Source organism: Penicillium samsonianum (genome assembly GCF_028829775.1).
Source record: "Penicillium samsonianum strain IBT 33392 chromosome Unknown utg000002l_segment0_segment0, whole genome shotgun sequence".
Taxonomy (NCBI): Eukaryota; Fungi; Ascomycota; class Eurotiomycetes; order Eurotiales; family Aspergillaceae; genus Penicillium; species Penicillium samsonianum.
Genome location: NW_026643260.1, coordinates 2,849,926 through 2,873,842, shown reverse-complemented (window position 1 = coordinate 2,873,842; position 23,917 = coordinate 2,849,926). Strand labels below are relative to the sequence as shown.

The 23,917-nt window shown below is 48.5% G+C and overlaps 8 protein-coding genes across 8 annotated transcripts; 5 read left to right on the top strand and 3 right to left on the bottom strand.

Annotated features, from left to right (window-relative positions):
• Positions 1 to 158: 158 nt before the first annotated feature.
• Positions 159 to 1,282, top strand: N7471_002945 (class I SAM-dependent methyltransferase; the record flags this gene model as incomplete). Its single annotated transcript, XM_057275665.1, has 2 exons — positions 159 to 259; positions 310 to 1,282. 2 exons carry the CDS (start codon positions 159 to 161, stop codon positions 1,280 to 1,282), a joined length of 1,074 nt encoding a protein of 357 aa, XP_057140303.1.
• Positions 1,283 to 1,490: 208 nt separating this feature from the next.
• N7471_002944 (uncharacterized protein) lies at positions 1,491 to 3,109 on the bottom strand (the record flags this gene model as incomplete). The annotated part of the gene is made up of 3 exons (XM_057275664.1): positions 1,491 to 2,513; positions 2,563 to 2,871; positions 2,927 to 3,109. 3 exons carry the CDS (start codon positions 3,107 to 3,109, stop codon positions 1,491 to 1,493), a joined length of 1,515 nt encoding a protein of 504 aa, XP_057140302.1.
• Positions 3,110 to 3,476: 367 nt separating this feature from the next.
• On the top strand, positions 3,477 to 4,574 carry N7471_002943 (adenosine deaminase family protein; the record flags this gene model as incomplete). The annotated part of the gene is made up of 1 exon (XM_057275663.1): positions 3,477 to 4,574. The coding sequence occupies one exon, from the start codon at positions 3,477 to 3,479 to the stop codon at positions 4,572 to 4,574; it is 1,098 nt and encodes a 365-aa protein (XP_057140301.1).
• Positions 4,575 to 6,013: 1,439 nt separating this feature from the next.
• Positions 6,014 to 7,825, top strand: N7471_002942 (Pyridoxal phosphate-dependent transferase major region subdomain 2; the record flags this gene model as incomplete). The annotated part of the gene is made up of 7 exons (XM_057275662.1): positions 6,014 to 6,147; positions 6,201 to 6,267; positions 6,320 to 6,732; positions 6,790 to 6,817; positions 6,895 to 7,172; positions 7,238 to 7,405; positions 7,543 to 7,825. The coding sequence occupies 7 exons, from the start codon at positions 6,014 to 6,016 to the stop codon at positions 7,823 to 7,825; spliced, it is 1,371 nt and encodes a 456-aa protein (XP_057140300.1).
• A 3,088-nt stretch (positions 7,826 to 10,913) lies between these two features.
• On the top strand, positions 10,914 to 12,425 carry N7471_002941 (uncharacterized protein; the record flags this gene model as incomplete). Its single annotated transcript, XM_057275661.1, has 2 exons — positions 10,914 to 11,302; positions 11,360 to 12,425. 2 exons carry the CDS (start codon positions 10,914 to 10,916, stop codon positions 12,423 to 12,425), a joined length of 1,455 nt encoding a protein of 484 aa, XP_057140299.1.
• A 460-nt stretch (positions 12,426 to 12,885) lies between these two features.
• N7471_002940 (Zn(II)2Cys6 transcription factor) lies at positions 12,886 to 16,431 on the top strand. Its single transcript, XM_057275660.1, has 4 exons — positions 12,886 to 13,499; positions 13,591 to 13,702; positions 13,755 to 14,485; positions 14,545 to 16,431. The coding sequence occupies exons 1-4, from the start codon at positions 13,114 to 13,116 to the stop codon at positions 15,905 to 15,907; spliced, it is 2,592 nt and encodes an 863-aa protein (XP_057140298.1). The 5' UTR covers positions 12,886 to 13,113; the 3' UTR covers positions 15,908 to 16,431.
• A 336-nt stretch (positions 16,432 to 16,767) lies between these two features.
• N7471_002939 (uncharacterized protein) lies at positions 16,768 to 20,139 on the bottom strand (the record flags this gene model as incomplete). The annotated part of the gene is made up of 1 exon (XM_057275659.1): positions 16,768 to 20,139. The coding sequence occupies one exon, from the start codon at positions 20,137 to 20,139 to the stop codon at positions 16,768 to 16,770; it is 3,372 nt and encodes a 1,123-aa protein (XP_057140297.1).
• A 2,265-nt stretch (positions 20,140 to 22,404) lies between these two features.
• Positions 22,405 to 23,081, bottom strand: N7471_002938 (uncharacterized protein; the record flags this gene model as incomplete). The annotated part of the gene is made up of 2 exons (XM_057275658.1): positions 22,405 to 22,950; positions 23,010 to 23,081. 2 exons carry the CDS (start codon positions 23,079 to 23,081, stop codon positions 22,405 to 22,407), a joined length of 618 nt encoding a protein of 205 aa, XP_057140296.1.
• Positions 23,082 to 23,917: the final 836 nt, after the last annotated feature.

The following is a 23,917-nucleotide window of genomic DNA, read 5'->3' as shown; positions in this document are numbered from 1 at the left end:
GTTTTCCTTTCTTGGAGCCTCCATCTCCTTTGGGTATCGCGGGGCCCGAGAACCCTGTCGCGTAAGCACTCAATCTTTGCTCGCGTCAAGCCATATATGCGCAACAATCCCTGCACAAAACCCCTTGGCAGTCCATTCTGCTAGTTCAAATCATCATAATGAACGTAAATCAATTGCGCAGAGTGCCATTAGCTGCAAAATGGCCCGTCACACCCTGCCGCAGCGCATCAAGCAAAGCACCTCGACCCCCAAAGCCGAGGTATGTAACCAAAACTCTTCAATCCCAAATCCAAACTAACATTCTCCCAGTCCTAAAAGCCCCAAGCCAGTGGCCATAAAACGGCGACAAGTAACACCGCCTCGCCAACACTACCAAGAGCGCCCAACCACTCAAGCCGAAACCGCCAATGCTGAAACCACAGCGAAACAAGGCCATGGCATCCCACCCAGAGCCCTAACCTTCCTGGGAATCACAGCATTTACCATCAGCACGTACTGCGGCTATCTATACACGTCGTACACGCGCGAAGTAAGCAAAGCACAAACGCTCAACGTGCCACGCGACGTGTCAGACCGCTATAACACGACAGCCGCAACCTTCGACGCGGACGTCGCGCTCTCCGAAAAGGCAATGGGCCTCGGCAAGAAGCGACGGGATCTAGTCCGCCAGGCGCGCGGACACGTTCTCGAAGTCAGCTGCGGCACGGGACGCAATCTGCCGTTCTACGAGCTCGGCGAGCGTCGCGGGTTAGATGCTGATGGCCACGCTGCGGTTTTGGGTTGTCGATCGGTTGCGTTTGTCGATCTTAGTCCGCAGATGGTGGCTATCACGAAGGAGAAGTTCGAGAAATTGTATCCTACGTTCCCGGCGGTGTTCCGGGCTTGTGATGCGGGTAAGGTTGAGCCGTCTGGTATCGGGCGTTCTGGGGTGAAGACGAAGGAGGAGCCGGTTTATTTTGATACTATTGTGCAGACTATGGGTCTTTGCTCGATGCCGGATCCGGTTGCTACGCTGCGACATCTGGGATCTGTTACGGAGCCCGTGAGTGGGCGGATCTTGTTGCTTGAGCATGGGCGTTCTTATTATGATTGGGTTAATCGCATTTTGGATAATCTTGCTCCGGCTCATGCGGATCGGCATGGTTGTTGGTGGAACCGTGATATTGGGGAGATTGTGCGTGAGAGTGGTTTGGAGATTGTGGAGGAGAAGCGTTGGCATCTGGGGACTACGTGGCGTTATGTGTTGAGACCCAAGCAGAGTGCTGAGAAGTCTCAGTCTTGATCGTCGGTGTGGCTTTGGCTGGAACCTCTTTTGGGTGTAACATAATTTAGAGATATGTATGATTATTTGGCGTGATATAAATGGGATTGAGGGATAGACTATACTTTGTTCAACTATACAACAAAACATGATAAATCCAAGTGATTAGCATGATTCCATCTCAGGAACTGGTCTGTACGTCCATATTTATACCTCCGTCATGTCTTTTTTAGTAACGGTATCTGAAGCCCGGTGTCTTCCAGTCCGTGACATCCTCATAGTCATCCGATACCAATTGCACTCGGTTCACCATATCCGCCACATTCGTCGAATCGCGATCAGCATCCACTCCCTTCCCACCAACAGCACCCGCGTTTCCAGCACTACCCTCAAAGCCCTCTAGACGCGTACGGCGAGCATTAGTCCACTGCAGGTAGAAGCGCAGAACCAACGCCAAAACGACAGCCAGGGCATAGCAAATCATGATCGTGCGGAAAGCAGTGTTATAAGTCGGCGCCTCCTCACTGAGGAAGAACTGAGGCCCAGAAATGTTCCCAGCGCAATAAGCCAGGAAGAGCATTGCAGTGACAGTCATTTTCTTAGTAACACCACGGTAATTGGCCTGCACCAGCGACATAGCAAGTGGCATTGCCGCGGGTCCAGTCGACAAGAGGAAATATCCAAAAAATTGCACCCCCAAGACGATATGCGCGCGGGAGTAGATAATTGCACTGCCGATGACGCAAGGGAGCACAACGGCCACTATAAGCAAGCAGTTCAGTTGGCGGAAACGACCGGCCAGCCAGCCCGTTCCGGTGATTGTGGCTACGGTGATGAGCGAGTAAGGGATGGTGAGTAGCGTCGATTGCAGGTTCGTGAACCCAAATGAGACAATCACTAAATTGGCGAAATTCTGCGTCCCTCCGTTGGGGATCTGCGTGCAAAGCTCCAGCCCGAATATAAGCCACGTCTTGGGATCCATCAGGCATTCAACGACCTGGTCCCATCTCCAAGCGGTCTCCTCTGTTGCGCCTGTGCCTGCAACGACAACTCTGTTGCTTGCGAACTGACGTTCCTCTTCTGAGAGGAACTTGGCCTTGGAGATTGAGTCTGGCAGTAGAGTCCAGATAGCGAATCCCCAGAGGAATGTCGCGCAGCCCAGGACAATGAACATCCACCTCCACGGCCCAACGTGATCTTTGACGTGACCCAGGCCGTAGGCGAGGAGACTGGAAATAATACCACCAACACTCTGTGTAAAGATGAGCTTTTATCCAAAATGTTGTCAGGAAATAACATACATTTCCAGCAAACCACAGGCCTGTTCTGGTAGGAATCTCGTCACGCGTGTACCACGTCGACGTGATAAACATAAATGCCGGCGTGATCGTCGCTTCAGCAACTCCAAGCAAGAAGCGGACTGTTATGAGACCGCCAAAGTTGGTGCAGGCTGCAGTGAGAGCCACTACAGCACCCCAGAATAGTGTGTTGGCCGTCAAGTATTTGGCGGCGGGCAGACGAGCAATAAGCAAAGTTGTTGGATATACCCATCCCAGGTAGCCAAAGTAGAAGATCGATGAGACCCAGCTATACTGCTGGCCAACCAGACCCTAGAAACGATTTTAGTTATGGTTCTTGATTCTCTCGACATGTTCATGTTCTTACAGTATCGTGCCTCATTCCGAAGACAGACGCGCTCGACAATATGGTTTTATCCATAAAATTAAACATGTAAGTTGTGAAAAGCAGTGGGATCAGTCTTCTGTCAATCTTCCTCAGTACCCTTTTCGCCATAGCGTGGTCCGTCCCCTGTTCTCCCGCATCGGGAGTAGTTGTGTCTATGGCCATTTTTAGTAAAAAAAGAAAGAAAATGCCGAGAATCTCATTCAAGATCAAGACAATTTGAACTCTTCTTATTAACAAGGTCATATGCCCCCTGTTATCTTTCCCCGCACCCCCCATTGGCCCAACCCCTGCCCGTTATCGCCGATGCGGAATCCTTCGAGCGCCAATTGGACGAGGATGAAGCCAAGTCCTTTAGGGCTGGAGCTAGTGATACTGTCGTAGTGAGTTTGGAGTAGTTTCTCGGAGCTTTTCTTCTACTCCGTACCCCAACTCTGAATCTTCATATTTTAAGCAAGTTCTACCTACAGACTGAGACTAAACTTGTATTATATCTGGAACAAAGTGGTGAAAACTCGCCTGGGCAGTAATCATGAACGGCCTCGCAATCAGCCCATTCATAGCCAATCTCCCCAAAGTCGAACTCCACGTTCACATTGAAGGCACCCTAACACCCTCTCTCCGCTGGGAGCTGGCCCACCGCAACAACGTCCCCCTCCCCTACGCCACCTTCGCGGAACTGCAAGCCTCCTACGCAGTAACCCTCAATCACCGACCCGAGCTAAATGGCCGCCAACCAGGAATCCCAACCTTCCTGGAGGCCTATTTCGCCGGGTGCGAAGTTCTCCGCACAGAAACCGACTTCTACGATCTAGCCATAGCCTACCTGCGCCGGTGCGCAGCAATGAATGTGCGCTACACCGAACCCTTCTTCGACATCCAGGCGCACACACGTCGCGGCGTCCCCGCGGCAGCCGTTATGGACGGCTATCTGCGCGCGCAACACGATGCCGCCGCACAGTTGGGTGTGCATTCGCGGTGGATTCTGTGCTTCCTGCGCGACGAGCCTGTGGAGCAGGGTCTGGATGCTTACCGTGAGGCGAGGCCGTGGGCTGCTGGGACCGTTGCTGGCGGGAAGGGGCTGTTTCATGCTGTTGGGCTGGCGAGTAATGCGTATGAGAGGCCGCCGATGCTTTTTGAGGAGGGGTTTGCGTTGGCGCGCGCGGATGGCTTGCATGTGACTATGCACTGTGATTTTGGGCAGAAGGATACGCGGGAGCATGTGGCTGAGGCTATTTTTGAGGTTTGTGGGGGCAGGGGAGCAGAGAGGATCGATCATGGGTTGGATGCGGAGGACTGTGAGGAGTTGTGGCAGGGGTTGGTGGATAGGCGGATTGGGTTGACTTTGTGTCCCCATGCTTATCATCGGAGGACGGCGACTGAAGTTCTGTTTCCGAAGATTCGAAGGTTGGTGGAGAGGGGAGTGAAGATTTGTATTAATAGTGATGATCCGACTTTGATGCATGATGTTTGGATTGATGGGAATTTGCAGAAGGTTTATACTTACTGTGGGTTTAGTCGGAGGGAGATGGTGCAGCTTGCGAGGAATGCGGTCGATATGTGTTGGGCTGAGGAAGATATCAAAAGGGCTATCTATCAGGAACTGGATGGTGTTGATATTTGTGAATAAAGGCTTGTCTATGGGGTTATTAGACAGCTCTTCTCTCCGAATATTAAAAACAGTCTGCTGTTTCAAAATAAAGCATGTATATTTTACGTTGAACGTTCAATCAATCAATCAAAGTTCAATTAACCTGTTGCAGTCTAACTAGTTGCGTATGACTATGCAGGCGCTTCATCCAACTGAAGCAAGAACTCGAAGCCAAACGCCGAGTTGGGGCCACATGGTGATCCCAAAGAGTATACAGATGCTGGTCGTAAAGAGTGTGGAATCAGCCCATTCCTGTAACCCGTAATCCCACAAACCCATACATAAGAAATATATAACGATCGCCATGGAGTGCACCCTGCATCCTCCATCTCTCACTTCTCACTCTCACTCTCACTCTTCCCTTCCATCCTCTGTAACCTCCCCTGCCTCAGTTCCAGTTGATGGTGTTGTTCTCCTGGCCAGTTGTTGATTGGCATGTTCGTCGACTCTGGCTGAGTTTCTCGTTTCACAGCATCATTTATCGTCATTGGCTAATACCCATCGTCTTCCACACCTAGGTCCATGGCCGCAAGGCCTGTCGGTTCGTCGTCGTCGTCGTCCTCGAGCGCCACATGTTGGAACTGTTGGAGGAGACCTGTTCGGTGCATGAAGTTGACCACGTAGCGGGTGGGTACGTTGAACGTTGTACGGTTGATAATAGGTTATAATATTTATAACATGCTAAAATTAGACATTTGATGACTGCTATCATGCCCCCAATACATACATATGTAGCCATGATTATGGGAATATAACTTGGAGGGATTTTTATCTGCTAGGGAGACCAAATGAATTTCTTCTTCTCGGTATGGCTTGACCCTTTGAGATATTATTTTGGACTTACAAGCATGTAAAACCAAGTTTTCCCTCACCAATATCTGTATGAAGCAACTCTTATGATATACCCTGGCAAATACCGGGAGGACATGTCTATAGAGACTTTCACGATGATTGGATCGACTCAATATTCCGCTTGTCCTCTAAACGAGATCCTAATTCGGAGTAATGCTCTAGATCTAGACATTTTTATAGAAAACCGAGCACGCCCCTCTAGGACTGTGTGTGTGTGTGTGTGTGTGTGTGTGTGGCACTGCCGCCTTATCCCTCTTCCACCTAACTAACTCAGTTTCTCTATGAAAGCACTGCAGTAGCAGTCTTTCATCCTCCTTGACAAGAAATCACCATGCGAACCCGCCCAGCTACTGGTTTGGCGGATTGGTCCACGGGAAACTCCGAGGACACTAGGGATTTTCCACCAGTGAGCATCCACCATCACGTCCTCTATGTATATAGTGGATCATATCTTCAAGGTGGACCCTGACGCCTTCCCTTGACAACTGCTAATAGACAAAGACGACGAACATAAGAACTACATATGTATCTTTCGACCTCGACAAAAACCTTTACGCAGACACACAATGGGGTCATCAAATGAGAAAAAGGCTGCAATTTCCCTCCGAGGAGCGGAAAACGTCATTCGGAATGAGTATTGGAGAGATATTCGCAAGATCTTGGCAGCGCCTTATGATGAAATCCAGAATCCAAACGGAGTGTGAGAAAGCAAAGTCAACGAGAAGAACTGTCCAAAGCTGACTAGCATGACAGAATCAACTTAGGTCTCGCGGAGAATTATCTTATGCACGCGGAAATTGCTGATCGATTGAAGGCTGGGGTGAGTGTTTGATCCCTAGAGAATCAAAACAAACGTACTCCTTGAACTTCAGTTTAGCGTTGACCATGCCGCGCACTTGACTTACGGACAAGGACCAGTGGGCTCACCACGACTGCTGAAAGCACTGGCTAGCTTTTTCAACTCTTATTTTCACCCAATCACACCTGTTACGCAGAAAGAATTGCTAGTAACCTGTGGAGTTGCGGCGTTGATTGATACCTTGACCTGGTGCATCTGCGATGACCTGGAAGGGATTCTCATCCCACAGCCATTTTATGTTGGATTCAAGATCGATATCGAGATGCGAAGCCGTGGGCAACTACTACCTGTCTCTTTCCTCGAATCGGATCGTGAGTATTCGGTCGACCATACATTCGAGCCGGAACCGAACCGAAGGGCCTTTGAGCGTGCTTTCAAAGAAAACATGGAGAAAGGCATCGGAGTTCGCGCAGTGATAGTTTCAAAGTAAGCCAGGAACCACAACACATGCTACTATCAGCACAACTGACACACATCACTCAGCCCTCATAATCCGTTGGGGAAATGTTACGTATGTTCTATCGTGTTGCCCCTACTCTTCAAGTCAAAAGTCTATAAAGGCGACGTTAAACCTTTGCTTTCAAATAGTCACCGGAAACCATCTGGGAAATCGCTCGCTTCTGTGGAAAACACGACTTGCATCTCATCTGTGATGAGATATATGCGAATTCGGTCTTCGTTAACCCTGATGACCCCTGCATCCAGGGGTTTACATCCGCTTTGAGCATCAACTTTGACGACATAATCCACAAATCCAGAGTTCACATCATGTACGGCATGAGCAAAGACTTTTGTGCGAATGGTGTCCGTCTTGGTGTGCTCCAAACACGGAATGAAGATTTACTGGAAGCAGTTGCAAGCATCAAGTAAGCCGGTATCTCCTATGGGGTCGGGTCTTAAGATGTGCTAACCACTTTTGCCAATCATCTAGTTTGTTTGCATGGCCTGCGTATCTCACGCAAGACCTTTGGGCTCAAATACTAGAAGATCGAAAGTTTCTTGACTGGTTCAAGAAGACAAATAACGAGCGAATGGCAGCCAGCTACGAGACCTTCACCTCCTTCCTCCAAGAGCATCGCATCCCTTATATGAAGGGCAGGTATGTTGAAAAGAGAAACTGTTCTTCCCGTTACTTTCCTCGGGTGGCCGATTGTTCTTATAACATGTGCTGCTTATCCCCCTCTACATTTTTTCCCTCGTGACTATATATCTCACGTACTAATCTTTTTCTCACAGCAATGCGGCATTTTACCTTTGGATCCGCCTTATTCCATCTCGCCTTATCGACTTCAAGGATCCATTAGTCTCCTCTCCCACCGTATCAAGTGTCAAAAAGCTCTTCGTTGAAACCTGCAAGCACAATGGTGTCTCAATCAAAGATGGGGCGAATTATTTTGCAGAGGAGCCAGAGGATGGGTGGTTCAGGGTCACGTTCACCGTTCCAGATGCGGTTTTGCAGGTGGCTATGCAAAGGATAGTGAAGAGTTTCGAGGATTTGGGGTGGTTGGAGTTGTTCTGAACTTAGCCCTTGAGGTGATTATATATACTTACAAATTACCACATGTTTTTATAGGCGAGACAAGTGTGATTCATAGAGGCGGCTAGACGATATATCCAGCGATAATCAGAACCTCGGAAATAACAGTTTATATTCAACACAACACCCTAGTATGAAACCTGCTGTGTGCTCACTAAGTGCAGTCTGTAGGTACCTAGTTACTGAGTGAGCACGACTTGAGCGCTTACCGAGCATACACTAAGCGTTCACTAGTTACCTACCAATCTAAGTACGTAGTAACCACCCTGTGATATGAAATACTCGGTTACATGACTCTGAGCACCTTCATAGAGCCGCAGCACCCCGATCAGGAAAATCGCGACGGCCTGGAATCCGGTAGAGCGACATACAGCATATGTACTAGTAGGCCCTCGGCACTTTTTTCCACGGTTGGTATTGGCTGATGATAATATCGATCCCGTCCCGCATTAAAAACGGGTTATGCTACCAATCTCCATCATTGATTTATATGCAAGGTGCAGATCTTTGGCAAGGGTTATTCCGTGTCTTGGATGCATCTGTTCTTTGTTCCATGCAATGGTCCCCGGGGATTGGTCCTGATGTGGCGGGGAAGTTGGAACCAAGGATAATGATTTCAGGTAAGGTTTGGATATTGATGCGTCGGTTATCGGGGCGTACTTTCATTGGTAGATCTAGACTTGGATGTGTTCCGTTTAGATTGGAGATACTTATCCGGTATCAACGATACTACACATAGCAATCAAGTTATCCATAGTTATAATATACATACATTGTAGGATAACCCCTCAGTACAATATATTTACTTTGTGGACATACTTCATTGTAATGTAAATATAAAGAGTACGCTAGATGACGGAAGTGGACATTATATAATGTAGTACCCTGCGGTTGTGGAGGTGCGGAGAATTCTCATGCACCTGCATACTGTATAATGTAGGTACAGTCTGTACAATATTCTCATCGAAATAAAATAATTCAGCGTTGGATGCGATTAGATAAACTCGAGCTAAAGCAATTGTTCCCTTCGGCCGGTGTAATGGGCTGGCTATTTCCATGGTTGACGGTCCCGATCCCCTGGGCCTGAGAGTGGTCGATGTCATAAAAACGGAGATCAGCAAAAAATAAATGCGACACTATTCTTGCAATATACAGATCGCAGGGGTTAATTCAAGGAATGATGTTTCCCTCAATACGAAGTACCGAGACCTACATCACACCTGGGCAGTAATGCTCGTACCCAGTACTATGCAAACCCCTTGCTGGATGCTCAGTATCCCTAAGGAGGAGATTGGGCTATGATGTACAATATACGGAGTACTTTTGTACAGAGTTCGAGTAAACAATGATATCCTGCCGTCCAACTGATCATCATAATACCACTGAAAGTCAAGAGTGTGGATAAGCGATCCGGATGGTGAGGAGAAGGATGTCATCATATGCACGTAGGAACATACGAATATACTAACTACATTGAAGTGTTATATTATCGTTTCCCCGATGTCATCACCACTTTTGAGGAACATTTGCGGCAAGTTTGGCTTTTGGCGTTTGGATATTTAAAATGTTATAAAAAAAACGATAGATCTAAAGTTATATGGTACATTAAAGCTGAAAGTGAGATTGGATATAGAAGAAAAACAAGTGTCTCAGCTTGCTGCATCATCGGTGGCAAACGTTCCTTTTCTCCCCGAAACGCTAATGTGAGCATCCCTTACTAGCGTCATGTACAATACCATACACCGACTCTGATTGATCGTTGTCCCGTCGATTGGGTCCCTGGGATCCACAAAAGAGTGGGACTCGGTGGACTTTAAGTGGTCGCGTATCTTTTTTTTCTTTTCTGTTTGTAAACGGTTGCGCTAGGGAGCTGTTTTGGGTCTCGGTGTTTCCGACCGGAGGGCTCGGCTTAAGCCCTGTCTTTTTTTTTGGTCAAAATTATTGGGGGTTCATGATGCTTATTGGACTGGATTATCGTGTCTATGCTAGTTAGTATACTTGCATATTTAGTTAGTCGTCTCCGTATAAGTTAATATATTTCGATCTATCAACGGCGGTGTGTGCCTCGGTCCCCTAGCAACCAACAGGTGACAGATCGAATATATAATCTACCAATATACATATCCCATGCAGTAGGAAGGCTCCGAGTTCGACAACCCATTATCCGACATCCACCGTGCGCGTACCAATCAATGGATCAGTAGGTCTTATTATTATTCAAAGAATCAGGTTGTGATTAGCGGAATCCGATGTATGCGGGATGGAGTAACCACTGGAGTTGTTGGGTAAATGGAGACGCCAAGGTTGATAGAGCACCAAAATTGGACCTAGTCGGGTCATAGAACACATGGCCAACCCCACCCAGCCCTTCTGGTATGCACTAAGCCCGAAGATAGAATGGAAGAACTATGGATTATCATACTAAGGCCTGAAAAGGAATGGGTTGATCTCCACCGCCTGGGAATTGTTCGCTTTTTGCCTGTGCGTGTCGCATGTCGCATGTTGTATTCCGGTGGCTTTAACATGGCGGTGAGAAGGAGCCTATAGTATATTTAAGCTAATGTGAGATTATCTACATAGTGCAAAGTACAGAGTACTCAGGTAGTTTCTATAAGAAAGTACAGATAGGCATTCTCTTGTACATTCTTAAAGAGTAATAAGAAAAGGGAAAATAAAAACAAGCCCCAGTTCAACCAATCATCGTCACACTAATTCGGGAGGCTGCCAAATTTAAAGGCACAAATACCATACGGTAAATTACCAACCCCAATTTTAATTTTTCTTTTTCAATTTTTCCACTTTTTTTGCGAAGATTCCTCAGGCCCCCGTTTGGTAATTTGCCATCCAAACAGCTCTGCCTGTCGCATCTTGATGATCCCCCCCCCCGTTTATCCTTCTCATCCCCCTTTCTACTAACATCCCCCATATCTTAGAATCTTTTTTATTGTTCATCTTATTATTCTGTTTATTATTATATCCTTTTTCTTCTTTTCTATTATATCCTCGTCTTTGTGTCTTACTCTCCTTTGATTCTTGAATTCTTGTCTTCTCTCCTGTCACTTTCCTCACAATGCCGTACAACACTCGTCGCAAGTCACTATCCCTTCCATCCTTGGGCATTCAGCTCCCAAATTCCACTCGTCGTTCTCCCTCTATCTCAAAAGTGCATACCGATGAGCAACCCACAAAAAAAGTCAAGAGATCGCATGGTTCGACTTCATTATCACCCGAGCCATCCGACCCAAAAATTATTGCGCGTGCTGGCCGACATGGACTCCTTGAGATTACACCGCCACCCTCGCCTATGGATGGAGTGCTTGCGCCCAAGATCGACACAGAAGGAATTAACGACGACATCGTTATTGCTGTAATAAACCAACTAGAGAAAACGGGGAATCGCCCTCATCTGGTAAAGGAACTGGCTGCAGTCCTGGTCACACTAAATGTCAATGTTGCAAAGTACGTATCTCACTCGGGATCTCTTTGAAACACAGTCACTAACATGTCCTGTCTTAGTTCCGCCAATCCCGCTGCGCTGCTCTCATCGCGGTTAGCTGCCTATATGAAGCGTCCTTGGACGGCTCTCGCGCCTTGTCCAATGGCCAAGGAGCTTATCTTAATTCATCCGCGCAAAGTGTACTACTATCTTACTACGTTTCCCCACCAACCCATTCCTGAGACCGACGATCTGGTATCTGCCGTGGGTAGCAAACACATCACGCCCAGTGTTTCCAGTCTCGAGGATGAGGAAGACGCGATGGTGCGGGAACGTAGCCCCAGTCCCGAAGTGGACCTGTCCTCTCCCGACTTCGAGGAGCATGGTGATTTGAATACCTCCGCTAGCCATGGCGGCTCTTCTGATCACTTCCCCAACGCTAGTAATTTGACGCGTCTCATGAACTCGCATCGTGCGGCTTCTCCGCCCCTGGAGGGTGACGAGAAGGAATTCACACAAACTGCGAGCGCTGTGCGTGAGCGTGCTTCCGAGGAAAAAGCCGAGTCGACCCGTAGCCAGTCCATCCTTTCCGAGAGCCTGAGCGCCTTGGAGGACCGCGATATGAGCATCTCTGAATCGCCTATGAATCGTGGTTCAATGTCTCCGTCTATGCACGGTGACGGCATGTCCGAAGAAGAGTATAGTGACTACTTCTCGCACATGCCCGTCGACCAAATGGCCCAGGATCTGGACGAGGCTGCCGCGACTGCCCTGTTTGGCACCTCTCCCTCCCCCTCCCTCACCTCCATCGCATCATCTGTCTCGTCTGGCACGAGCGCTTTGACAGATCTCGGTGTGGACGGTGAGGAGCTTGCCGGCGCTCTCGTTGCCCCCCAGATCAGCCTCCCTGAAGATCCCGATGCCGCACCTGTTTCGACCCTCAAGCGCTCGCTTGACATGTTGAACAGCGGCCTTCCGGACGTCGATCTGAAGATGTCGGACCTGACAGAGTCGCACGAGAGGCTTACCCTTACCCCTCGGGCTATTTCCATGAACTCGGAGCCCGTCTTCGAATCCTGGAGAGAGTTGCAAAACCCAGAGATGGTGGAAGTCGATGAGCTCGACGAGATGTTTGGCGAATTCTAAACTATCCTCGACCACGGAGTCCATTTATCTCGGTTTATGTTCCTTCTCGTTCTCCTCCTTCTCTCCACTCTTGGCTGGGCTGTGACCCGCCATGTTCTCTTTACCTCTATTCACCTCGATTGTACATGTTCTTTGTCTTCCCGGCGCAACCTCTTACCCTTTTTTTTCTCGCTAATGCCTATTTTCTCTTGTATATATACATATGTTTTGGTTTACTTACCCTGGATGGGTAGATTGGGAGGATATTCACGGCTGGAGGAATGGCTTTACCCAAAAGTGTCAAAATAACTAGCGTTTCTTCCCATAAATTCATCTTTTTCACCTTGCATCTTTCATCTTTCATCATATACTAAAAAAAGAGAAAACGGTTCCTGACTAATCAGTGCCCAATGAGGAAAGCGGGCAGCTTATCATCCATGGGCCGTCCATCCGTGGGCCGATTACACATATTCCGCCACTTCGCGACTTCAAAGGTCTCTACAGTATTTTCACGTCCGAGGCTCAAATTTGTACTGCTATGAATGGGCCTCAAATCTCCCTTGTATATACATCTCATTTCTCGGCCTCACATATGCAAATTCAGCCCTATCATTCGTCGCAACTTTATACCACATAGGGCCGCAGGAACGCAGTTTCGAGATTGAGACCCAAACACTCCCTCGTTAACGTACACAGGGCTTCTGCGACAATGACGGTCGAACAAGCCCATCCGCAGACGAACTATGACAGTGTCGTTCCTCAAAGCGAAGCGCCCGCCCTACAACCAACACCAGACCTCGCCCCCGCCAGATCCCGCCCTCTTTCTGTCGCAGACACAGTGTCAACGATAGGCGCCAAGAGCGCCAATACAGCCCCGATTCGGTCGAGCAAGACACTTGCTGCACAAACTAAAGTTGCCATTCCTCGTCAACGGGTTGCACCTGCCCCGCGCTATAATCGACGAGTGCCTCGCGCTTGCGCATCCTGCAGGCAGCGCAAGACGAAGTGCAGTGGTGACACCCCAGTTTGCCGCCAGTGTCGCGAGCTGAGGGCTACGTGCAACTACCCCGAGGGTTGGAGGGAGAGAACAAAAAAGTATGTGTGTTCGTGGCTATAAAAGCATATATTTGGAACAAAAAAATTCAATTGCGAGCAAGCATGCTGACCGGCTGTTCGCGCCTTACAGACAAGTTGAAAATCTCTCGGAGAAAGCGCAAGAATATGAGAATCTGCTAAAGGAGTTGGGTGGTATGGTTGAGCTCAGTGCCGCGGAGCGGATCAGGAGCTTGCTGGACAAGGTTCGTTCTTCTTTTCGGGATACCGGAGTGTCTCTAACACTCGCGACCACAGCATGGTCCGGAAGTGGATTATTCGTCGCATAATTCCCGATCTCAATCAGCGACCCCTCAGGATGACATTCCAGAAAACGATGAGCCATCCTCGCCTTCGTCTATTGGATCTCTTGAGGCGATTGACCGAGTAGAAGAGGACATCAATCGATCAGAACATACCAGAGCAACTGGTTATATGGGGAAAAACTCAGAAATTACCTGGATGCAACGGCTACAGAGAGAGGCAGAACAACGTGCCAAAGGTCTTCCGGGGAGTCTGGAGCCTGGCCAGGATCTAAAGACTGATGATGCAGTAGCTCTGCATGCAGTCAATTATCATCTTGATGACTTGGATATTTCCGTCCCCGGACCGGTACAGCTGTATGCCATGCCTCCTCGAGAGGTGGCGGATCATATGTTCGAGGCTTATTTGACTACCGTGCATCCGTTCTACCCCATCATTAACAAACCTCTTTTCTCGGCACAGTACCGGACATTCTTTGACAGCGCTGCTCGACCCGGTGACAAGTGGCTTGCTATATTGAACATGATATTCGCAATTGGGGCTAAACACGGCCATCTCGTCGAGGCACCATGGAGTGGGGACGAGAAGGACCACTTGGTATATCTGACCAGAGCTAGGATCCTTAGTATGAACGGTGATGTCCTGTTCAGCCATCCCGATCTCCAGCAAGTCCAGGTGGAGGCCTTGATTGCCTTCTACCTTCTCGCTTCTGGTCAAATTAACCGGTGAGTTTAAGAAAATTCTTGTGTCATCTGAAGTGAGCGGACCATAACACTTAAAATAGGGCGTGGCGAATCTCGGCTTTGGCAGTGCGGTCTGCAATCACACTTGGAATCAACATGAAAAGCAGCAGTCCAACCACACCCGATCTTTCGAAAGAAGCCCGTTACCGAGTCTGGTGGTGTCTTTATACATTTGAGCACATGCTCGGAGTAATGACTGGTCGGGCAACTTGTATCCAGGACGGAGTGTGCACCTCGCCTTTCCCGATTCCATTCCAAGAAGAACAACTACAAGATCCAGATGCCCTCGAAGTACTCACAGACACAGCACTACGAGACGAACGAATCAACAACGTCATGGCAAGTGCATCTATTAGACAAATGCCGTTCCACCCGGTTAATGGTAAGGATGCCAGTAACCACACTCGGGCACGAGACACCAAATGGATCAAAAACCTACCTGTCAACTACGGGCTCTGTTATCTCTACTATTGCGACTTGACAGTCGTCGTGCAAGAAATTGTCTACAAAGTCTATTCAGTAGACTGCGTGATGGTACCATGGACACAAATCGAGAGCCGGATTGGTGAACTCAAGTCCCGAATCGAGGCATGGAAATCCAACCTTCCAACCGGGCTTGACTTCACACAGAAGGAAGACAAAGGACCGGATATCCTTCGCTGCAAACTGAACTTAGCGCTGCATTACTACAGTGCGCGGATCACATTAGGCCGTCCCTGTCTCTGCCGGCGTGATGCGCGCCAAAAGGGCTCGAACCCCTCCTTCAGTCACGAAATGGCAGTGGTAACCCTGGAATCTGCACGGCACATGCTGAATCTAATTCCGGATGAGCCGGATGCTCTCCAACTGTACGGGATTGCGCCATGGTGGTGCATCCTCCACTATCTCATGCAAGCTGCGACCGTTCTCCTCCTCGAGCTGTCCTTCGGCACCGTTCACATGCCAGAAGAAGAAAAGAACTTCATCAACCTGTCTAAGAAAGCAATCCGCTGGCTCTTCGCAATGTCAGAGCAGAGCATTGCCTCCAGACGCGCCTGGCAGCTCTGCGACCTCAGCCTCCGCAAACTAGCCCAGGGCATGAAGTACGACGTCAGCGACATGCCTTCCTACCCATACACTCCAGAGCCTACAAGCACTATCAGCTCGGAACCGCCATCCGACCAGCCCATATCGCAGACCACTGGCGACTACTGGGGCCCGCAACAAGAACACCCTCCGGTGTCTGTTCCGGATGCACCGCCTGGTGAAGACCAATATGCCTATCCGAACATCTCGACCGCGGACCTGATGGACTCGTTGACTGCCGAGGCCCAGGACTCATACTTCCCTTATGATCCTATCAGTGGGGAGTTTATGCGTTCTTTCTTTCCTCATTCCAATGAGAATGAGAACTGGGAAAATTGAATACAATTATCGTCCATACTGATGAATGCCTTGTATATGAAACCACAAAATAACACGCAAGAACACGACGACAAGAGAATGCGAGTTCCCTGTCATCATCCTATTCTTTTCGGCTGACTTTCCCACTTATTGCCCGTTAACCCAACATCATATCCCATGTCCCTGTATGCGACATCTCATTCCCAGCAGTATACCTAGGAACCATTTTTTTTTACCTATTCATCTCCCCATCCTTATTTCTTATCCCTATTTCTTATCCCTATTTCTTATTCCTCCCCTTTCTTACTCATGTTTAACTAACTTCCACCTCCACTTAATGCGTATGTGATGTGATACCTATTTATCTTTTGTCTTCATTTTACGAATCTGTTTCTTTCCCTTTGGTCTACCACAAATATCTCTTTGCATTACAAATGTGTTTATGATGGTCCACGGATATAGCACTACCGGGCTGCCTCAAAAGTGATTCCCATATGATATCCAGAAACAACCGAAAACAAAACGCGCGTGATATTCTTCAGATCTATGATTGATATTGGTATTGAAAGGATTTTTAAGGATCCGGGCTGTGCCTCGGTCCAGAGCTGGACTCGCAACGGGGCTTTGGGCGTTTATCTCTGGTTTTTAGTTAGCATAAAAACTAGGATTTTTGATATCAAATCCATTCACGTTTTATTTTCCAACGTGTTCCTCTTGGGTACAATATACACATTGCCCCGTCTCAATTACACGGCCTTCTAAATTAGTCCATGGAGTGGGAAAAAAAATAGTATATACATTCGAGAATAGTTTTTACTTTAAAAATAAAAATACATACAAGACAGGACAGGACCCAGAAGAAAAGAAGTCTCTCCCACATCCTACATCTTGTGATTATCGTAAGGCCACTTTGGTTTTGGCTCTGATGCCAGCTCCGGCTTCGGCAAAGTCTCCGCCAGTTCCTTCGGCCAGTGAGATCTCATGAAGGGATCGGACCGGTTGTACTTGATCCGCATCCTAACAGGTCTGCGTGTAGGCGAAGAAAAGACTTTTCTGAGCTGCATGCGGCGCATGTGGCCAGGGATCTCGATGTCGACCTGGTCTTCCGGGAGACCGAATTTGAGGAAGGTCTCGAGACAGAAGTCTAGAATGGACTCGAGCTCTGTTTGGGGCATCTTGCCGGACTTTAATTGGTAGGGGTATTCCTTGCGGGAGATGGAGGGTGTATATGGAATGGTGGGGTCGTAGACGAAGGAGGAAAAGGGGGAGGAAGAGGTGGTGTTGTGAGGGTCGGTGGTTTTGGTTTGGGGTATACTGGAACTGGGACTGGGACGGTGGCGGTGGGGTTGTTCGTCCGTTGTTTGTTTCACGCACTCTGCATATTCTCGGACGGCACTTCGTGCGAGGATGCGGACGGTGTTGAGGTCTGCTATCGTGGCTTTGCTTCGGACATGGTTGACGTAATCTGCGTCCCATCCTGGGGAACCGTGTGAATTGGCCCGTTCGTCGCTGAACAGCAGCCGGGCAACACCACCTGGAGATTGGAGCTGGCGCTTGGGAGATACCCAGTCAACACAGACTTTATCCCAGAGCTGCTTGCCGACGATAGCACCCTGCGTTTCCACGACGGCAGCGAAGATCTCGTGGAATGTAGTTGGGGGAATCAAAGTGGCTTTGTGGTGTCCGGTAATTTCCTTGGGTGCCTCCACTTGTTTGAGTATGTCCGGTAGCGGACCTGGGATGGCGGAGAGCACCCGGTGCATACGAGAGAGTGTTCGAAGCTGGAAGTTCCTGACTTTCTCACGTGTATAATTAGCATGCCACTCGCCGCGGAAAAGGCGGAGCAAGATGTCCGTGGCCCGTTTCAGGTCTTCTGTATCTGCCTGAGTCAAGGTGCCGGTAGATGTCTTATGTTTAACGGTTGCATCGAGCCGAATTATTGCACTTGCCAGTACGCCGATATTGATGTAACCCCAGGACTTAGCTCGGTGCTCGGTCAGGAAGTTGAGCATCAGCACCACGCGGTTCCAATCCTTTCGTGCAATACTGAAGTTGATCAATGATTTAATGGTGTTCACAGAAAGAGGAATCGCGAGCGACGCGATGACACGCTCGCCAAGCTCGACATTAGCAGTGGCAGCTGCAAACCGAAGAATAGATGGTGCCAGGGCCTGGCTGCGATATGCGCTTTGAGGGATGGCAGGGCCATCAATGCCATTGTCCAGGAGTAGTTGTTGGCCAAAATCAAACGCGTGGGTTGTAGTTGCCACGTCAAGGAGATTGGCAAAAGTAGCGCATGATAACTGCGGGATAGACGATTGAGAGATATCTTGAGGTTCGAAAGATTTGAAATCAAACAACAAAGAAGCTTCTTCATCGCTGGCTTTGCTCATCCGTTCAAAAAACCTTTGGATGTGCTGTGCCTTGCTTGCATCGGCAATATTTTGAAGCCAAGCATATTCGTGGAAAAGGCGTCCGCTTTGCTTGTCCCGAGCATAATAATTGAGATTGAACTCGATCAGGCCAGTCATAGCGGCCGATTCATCATAGAACTGCGCCCGCGTTTTTCCATCCAACACTTGTGCCAGGCTCAACTCGTTCCCTTCCCACGGGGGAACAACACTGTGCTGGGACCTTAGGAGATGCTCAAATGAAACAGGATCAGAGGACGGCTTTAAACAGCCCGAGGCCAATATCCGTACAATGTGCCAATTGGTAAACCTGTTTGTTGGCCGAAGCTCTTCACGGCTGGGCACAGGAGGGTCAATAAGTTTAGTCAGAGGGGCTGATAAATTGGTGAGATCCTCAGGAAGATATCCACGATCTCCCATTCCGACATAGGCCTTGTTCGCCAAGCCACTCCGCAGCGACGCAACCACCTCGGAGCTGATAGTTCGGAACCCAAGTCCATTGAATGGTGCTTTGTCTTGGCCCTTGGTTGTTGGGGGTTTCTCGTTTTGGCCTGGCCGACGCCATGATTGCTCGATACTGACATTAGTTTGCTGTACTGTATCAAGGTCATTTATTAGAGGTGCCCAACTCTCAGCTTTCCATTCGCTAAGCCGGGCCATTTGATGCACGAGTAGTGTGCCTGTTCTGCAAAACCCATGCTCCACACAACACCATAGAATGAGCTCAAGCCAGATCTCGGGACCCAGCTCTCGAATTCCCGGCATGTAAGGAATGAAAGGCGACGGCTCTCCTACATCAGCGGCCGCAGCGGCCACTGCTGTTTCATGTTCATGCCACGCCGCGTCGGACAAAACGCTCATTATGGAACTTGACAAAAAATGGAGCCCTGGCGGGCGGAACACAATCTGGCTGGCATCTGGTTTCGGATATTGATAAACTCTGTCAGAGATCATGCCTGCATGGTGTAAACGGGCAAGAGTTCGGAATACACAGGACATTGCATGCTTTGAATCATCTGACCGACTGCGTGCAGCATACAAAACCAGAGAGCCGAGGTTTGCAAGTACTTCAGCCAAAATTCTCTCTCCAAAGAATCTCGGTGCAGGTTCCACCGTCAGAGTATCAAGAGAAATGTTATCTGATGAAAGAGGTTGTAGACGAGACCATTTCCAAGGGGATGATGATTTTGTGCCTCCCGTGAGCTTGCTGAGGGAGACCTCCTCGGTGATGGGAGACACCAAGTCGGATGTTGACTCATCTCTGCGGCGCACGCGAAATGGTCTGTTCCAATCAAGCCCAGCCGAAGGGTGTTTAGGAGGCATATGAGAAGCTAGCAACTCATACGTGTCGATCATGCTGTTCAAAAGAGCCTGCACATTAGACCACTCATGGTGCGCAAATCCGAGATGCGCAAGGAGTTGAAATTCAAAATGAACCCTTCCATCCCATAGGCACCCCAGTAGAGCATGGGTCCGATCAAGCTCATATTCAGATTCGCGCAGTGGTTGAAGCCGCCTGGGCTGGCCTGCAGGTTGGGCGACATCTGGTGGCTTGGCAATTTTTGGTGGTATACAATCCCTCAGCACTGGCATCCATTCCTCAATATGTCTCTTCTGGTCATGCCTGAGGCGAGGGTGTTTGATTAAATTGTATCGGCGTAGGAAAAGAACTTCATCCGGGAAATTAACCTCTCTTTGGTCATTGCGAGTTTTCCGGGTAAATTGAGTCCAAGTCGGCCGGGAGAAAGGAGATACGGATCGATATGGGAGGAAAGGGAGGCGTGAAGCAGCTGGCCTGCGACCGAATGGCAGGATGCGGCCGGGGCGCAAGCACCTGCTCATGGTACCGCGACGAGGCTCGAAGGCGGGTGTATAGGTTTCGCGATCTCGATGGGTACGGGATTGGCATGATACATGTCGATTTCACAGGTACATAGCGGAGTATTCACGAGATCCAATTGAACCCCGTACCAACAGGGGTGAAGACCAAAGATGAGGGAGATGAGGTAAATGTTGTTTCGAGAATTTTGGAGATCAGAAACTGCTGAGTCAGCGCCGAGCTATGGGCCAATCGGAGGCCACAGAATGCGGAGTTCCTTATACTTCCAACGTAGGCACGTCTATATTGTCAGGGGATTTCTTTCAAGTGTATTCTTATTTGGCTTTAATGATATCTATGGTCAGTATATTGCCTACTCAATGAGCGCTAAGTCACGCGATATATGATGCCTGAGCACTGAGGATTCTACGGCGACTGTTACGGATAGGGCTATCTAGGTTGATAGAGAACCATTACTATCAGCATCTACCCACATTCTTACTGGTCAAGAACCTTTATCCACTTCATTTCTGCTCACCTCAAGTGCTCTTCAGCGTATGTTCAAAACAAAAAAATACAGTGGACATACATTGCCTATTTAGGAAGAGCATACTCCGTATAGCTTCAAGATCATGACTTGTTGTCCACCTTACCAACATTGACAGGCAGAAATCCAGAGACCTGCCGAACTATCAGATCGGAGCAGAATTTTAGGGAATGAAGCTTAATGAGATCTAGGTCTTTATTAAGTCACAATATTTTAAATGCTTGAACTCCAAAGGGAGCCGACTTATTCTTAATCCTTCATAGAGTGTAGAAATGCGTCCAAATATCTGATTGAAGAATCATGCTTATTTGTAGGGCCTTCAACACTACTCTTCCAAGTGAAACCATAACGAATAACTAATCTAGCCCGTTCGTCATGGCACTTTTGGTGTCTGTAGAAAGTATCCTAGGAAAGGCCTTCTAGTTTGCATGAATTTTCATGGTAATGCCAACCACTTGAGTTCATAATACCAAACAAGTTGTAAATCCCCAGAGAGACATTCCAAATGGCAATATCTTTGCTTCGGCCTAGTCAACAACCCCAGTGATACCGCCTACTTTAGGATTGACAGTAATGTTCATCTATAGGTCATCGTAGGTTAGAGCCAACGGGTACGTGGGAGCAAAGATCGTTGGAAGTTCCTCGTGGAGCTTAGAGATGACCTCGGTGAAACACGAAGGGAGTTGCTATAAAAGTAGGTCAATTTTATCTTAAAGGTCTATGGAAGAGTGCTGGGGGATATGAGGTTCTATGAGTCTGTTCATCCATGAATTGGCAACAAATTTAGAAAGATCAGTTATAGTCCCACAGCATACTAACATGGAAAATCCCTCAGAAATCCGACACTATTTGTTTATACCACGAAAGACAATGAAGTGTTATCACAGGGGCCTCGGTTTACGTTATCCCGGGGACCTTGTCCGTGACATCGACAACAAGGGAGGGCGACGATCCGATAAAACCTTTACTTCGTACAAGCTGGCACAATATCGCCATATATATCCCGAGCAAGCCACGAAGCCTGGGTATCCAAGAGAGAATCAGAAACATGGAATTGTACCAGAAGCTCCCCAGTGGCTCCGGTGTAAGTAAACACCACATGAAGTTGAACTGGCTTCACAGCTTCTCCAACAATCTTAACGGAGGTTTGGTCGTATTCGTCCCGCGTGACAATGCAGCTAGAAAAAAAATGTGATTGATTTTGTCTTCAAGCGAATAGCAAGACATCCTGGAAACTAGGATTTGCTAGGACAAAGTATAAAAAAACCGGCGTCAAAAACAGAACAGGGATAATAAGGGGTCTCCGGTGTGGGGGCTTAGTTTAGTCTTAAAGTAACTTTGAAATAGCCTAATGCAGATGCATAGAAATTAATTATCCTGGAAAACTGCAGGTGAACCGACCATGGCCTGGTATACCATATTCTTCGGCCATAGGACCATAATTGGATCATAAAGCGCTTTTCGATGGGTGTCGTGAACTCTATACTGTTTCCTGATGCATACATATAAGACCCTTTGCTGGGGTTCTGTGGGGTGGTCCTACCTTATAGCTTGGTAGTTTTCTAATACTATTATGGTTATGCAATGTTCGCAAGCCTACTGGTTTACTACTCTAGATGGCACTAGGGAAAATTCTCCAAAATAGCAACAATCTCTTCTCTATAGCTGGTCCAGCAGCCACAGAACATACAGTAATGACCTATCTCACATGCTACACAAGCGAAGCTGCCAAGTGCAGAATCTAAAACAACATATGACGGGCGTGACGACGAGCGAAGTCTCCCTGCTCAACAGTAGCAGCAGTCGCGGTCGCGATAGGCAGAATGGTGAAGGAACCGCTGGAGGACTGGCTACCGGAGAAGCCACCGGGGAATCCAGGGGGGACACCGGTAGACTCGGGGAAGCCAGAAGGCACGACGGTAGGGACGCTGGTAGGAGCGCTGGTTGGGGTGCTGGAAGGGAAGCTGGTGGGGAAGCTGGTGGACTCGGATCCATGACCGTGCCCTCCGTGCTCTCCGTGGCCTCCATGGCCTCCACGGCCGGGTCCCTTAATACCAGGACCATGACCAGGTGCTCGGCGGCCAAAGGAGAATCCAGTTGGGAATCCAGTTGGGGTTCCAGTCGGAGTTCCAGATGGAGTGACAGACGGGGTTCCAGATGGAGTGACAGACGGGGTTCCAGATGGAGTGAAAGATGGGGTTCCAGTTGGGGTTCCAGATGGGAAACCACCAGGGAAGCCACTGGAAGGAGAACCGGTAGGAGTAGCAGATGAGGCCTTGTCGGCGTGCTGGGGAGACATGTCAGCAAAGAACGAGATCTATGAGGATTTATAGTGTAGATACTCACAGGTAGCTTCCAGGCCGCAGCAGACGGCGCCATGAATAGGGCAGCAACGCCAAAGGCAGCAGTAAACTTCATGATGAAGTGTTGAGTTGTTGGATACTTAAAGATGAAAGTAGGTAATGAATGGATGCTGGAAGTAGCAATGTAAAGAAAGATCTGAAGCTTTTGAAAAGAATGAAGGTGCACAGCACTGATGGTTCAAAAAAAAACCCGCGAGCACAGCAAGTTCTAGCTGGCTATATACCCCTTGTGTTTCATTGCTGAGACTCAAAATAATGGGTTGGGCCGTTAAAAGACCGTCGGAAGACCGCTGAAACACTCTGTGTTCCGTGAGAGGAGCTGGATCTGCAGGGGACCAGGCCTCATCCCGTGGCGAAAGAATTCAAGAAGGTGTGATCTTCATAGATAGGAAAATAGCCCTATCACCCGGAGTATAGCATATTGCAGTGGAACCAGGAACTACGGTACAGATGGTGGACGGAATGGCCGTATATTGTGCGGAGCAGGTTGTTTCAGACAAAAAAAGACAAGGATGAAACGGGCGAATGATAGTTCTCCACCTTGTTGTGCACATCGCTCCTGTCGATCACTTATGTATCTGACGAAGGAGGTGTGTCCTGCCCGACGGAGATTGGCGGAGCCCTAAAGGCGGCATGCCGCGCCAAGGCTGTCCAGAAACATACACCTGGCCAACATTGTATAATTGTAGAAGCTAACTTGAGGGATTTCTTTTGTCCCTAGAAGTATTTGATCGCTCATTTATGATATTTTTTGCTATGGATGGTTTTGCTAGAAATATGTACGGTGTAAACATGTCCACGCATAAATTCTTATATTGTAGCATTATTATATACTTCCAAAATTCTTATAGATTTTTATAAAACAATCTATAACAAACTATATTGTGGGGT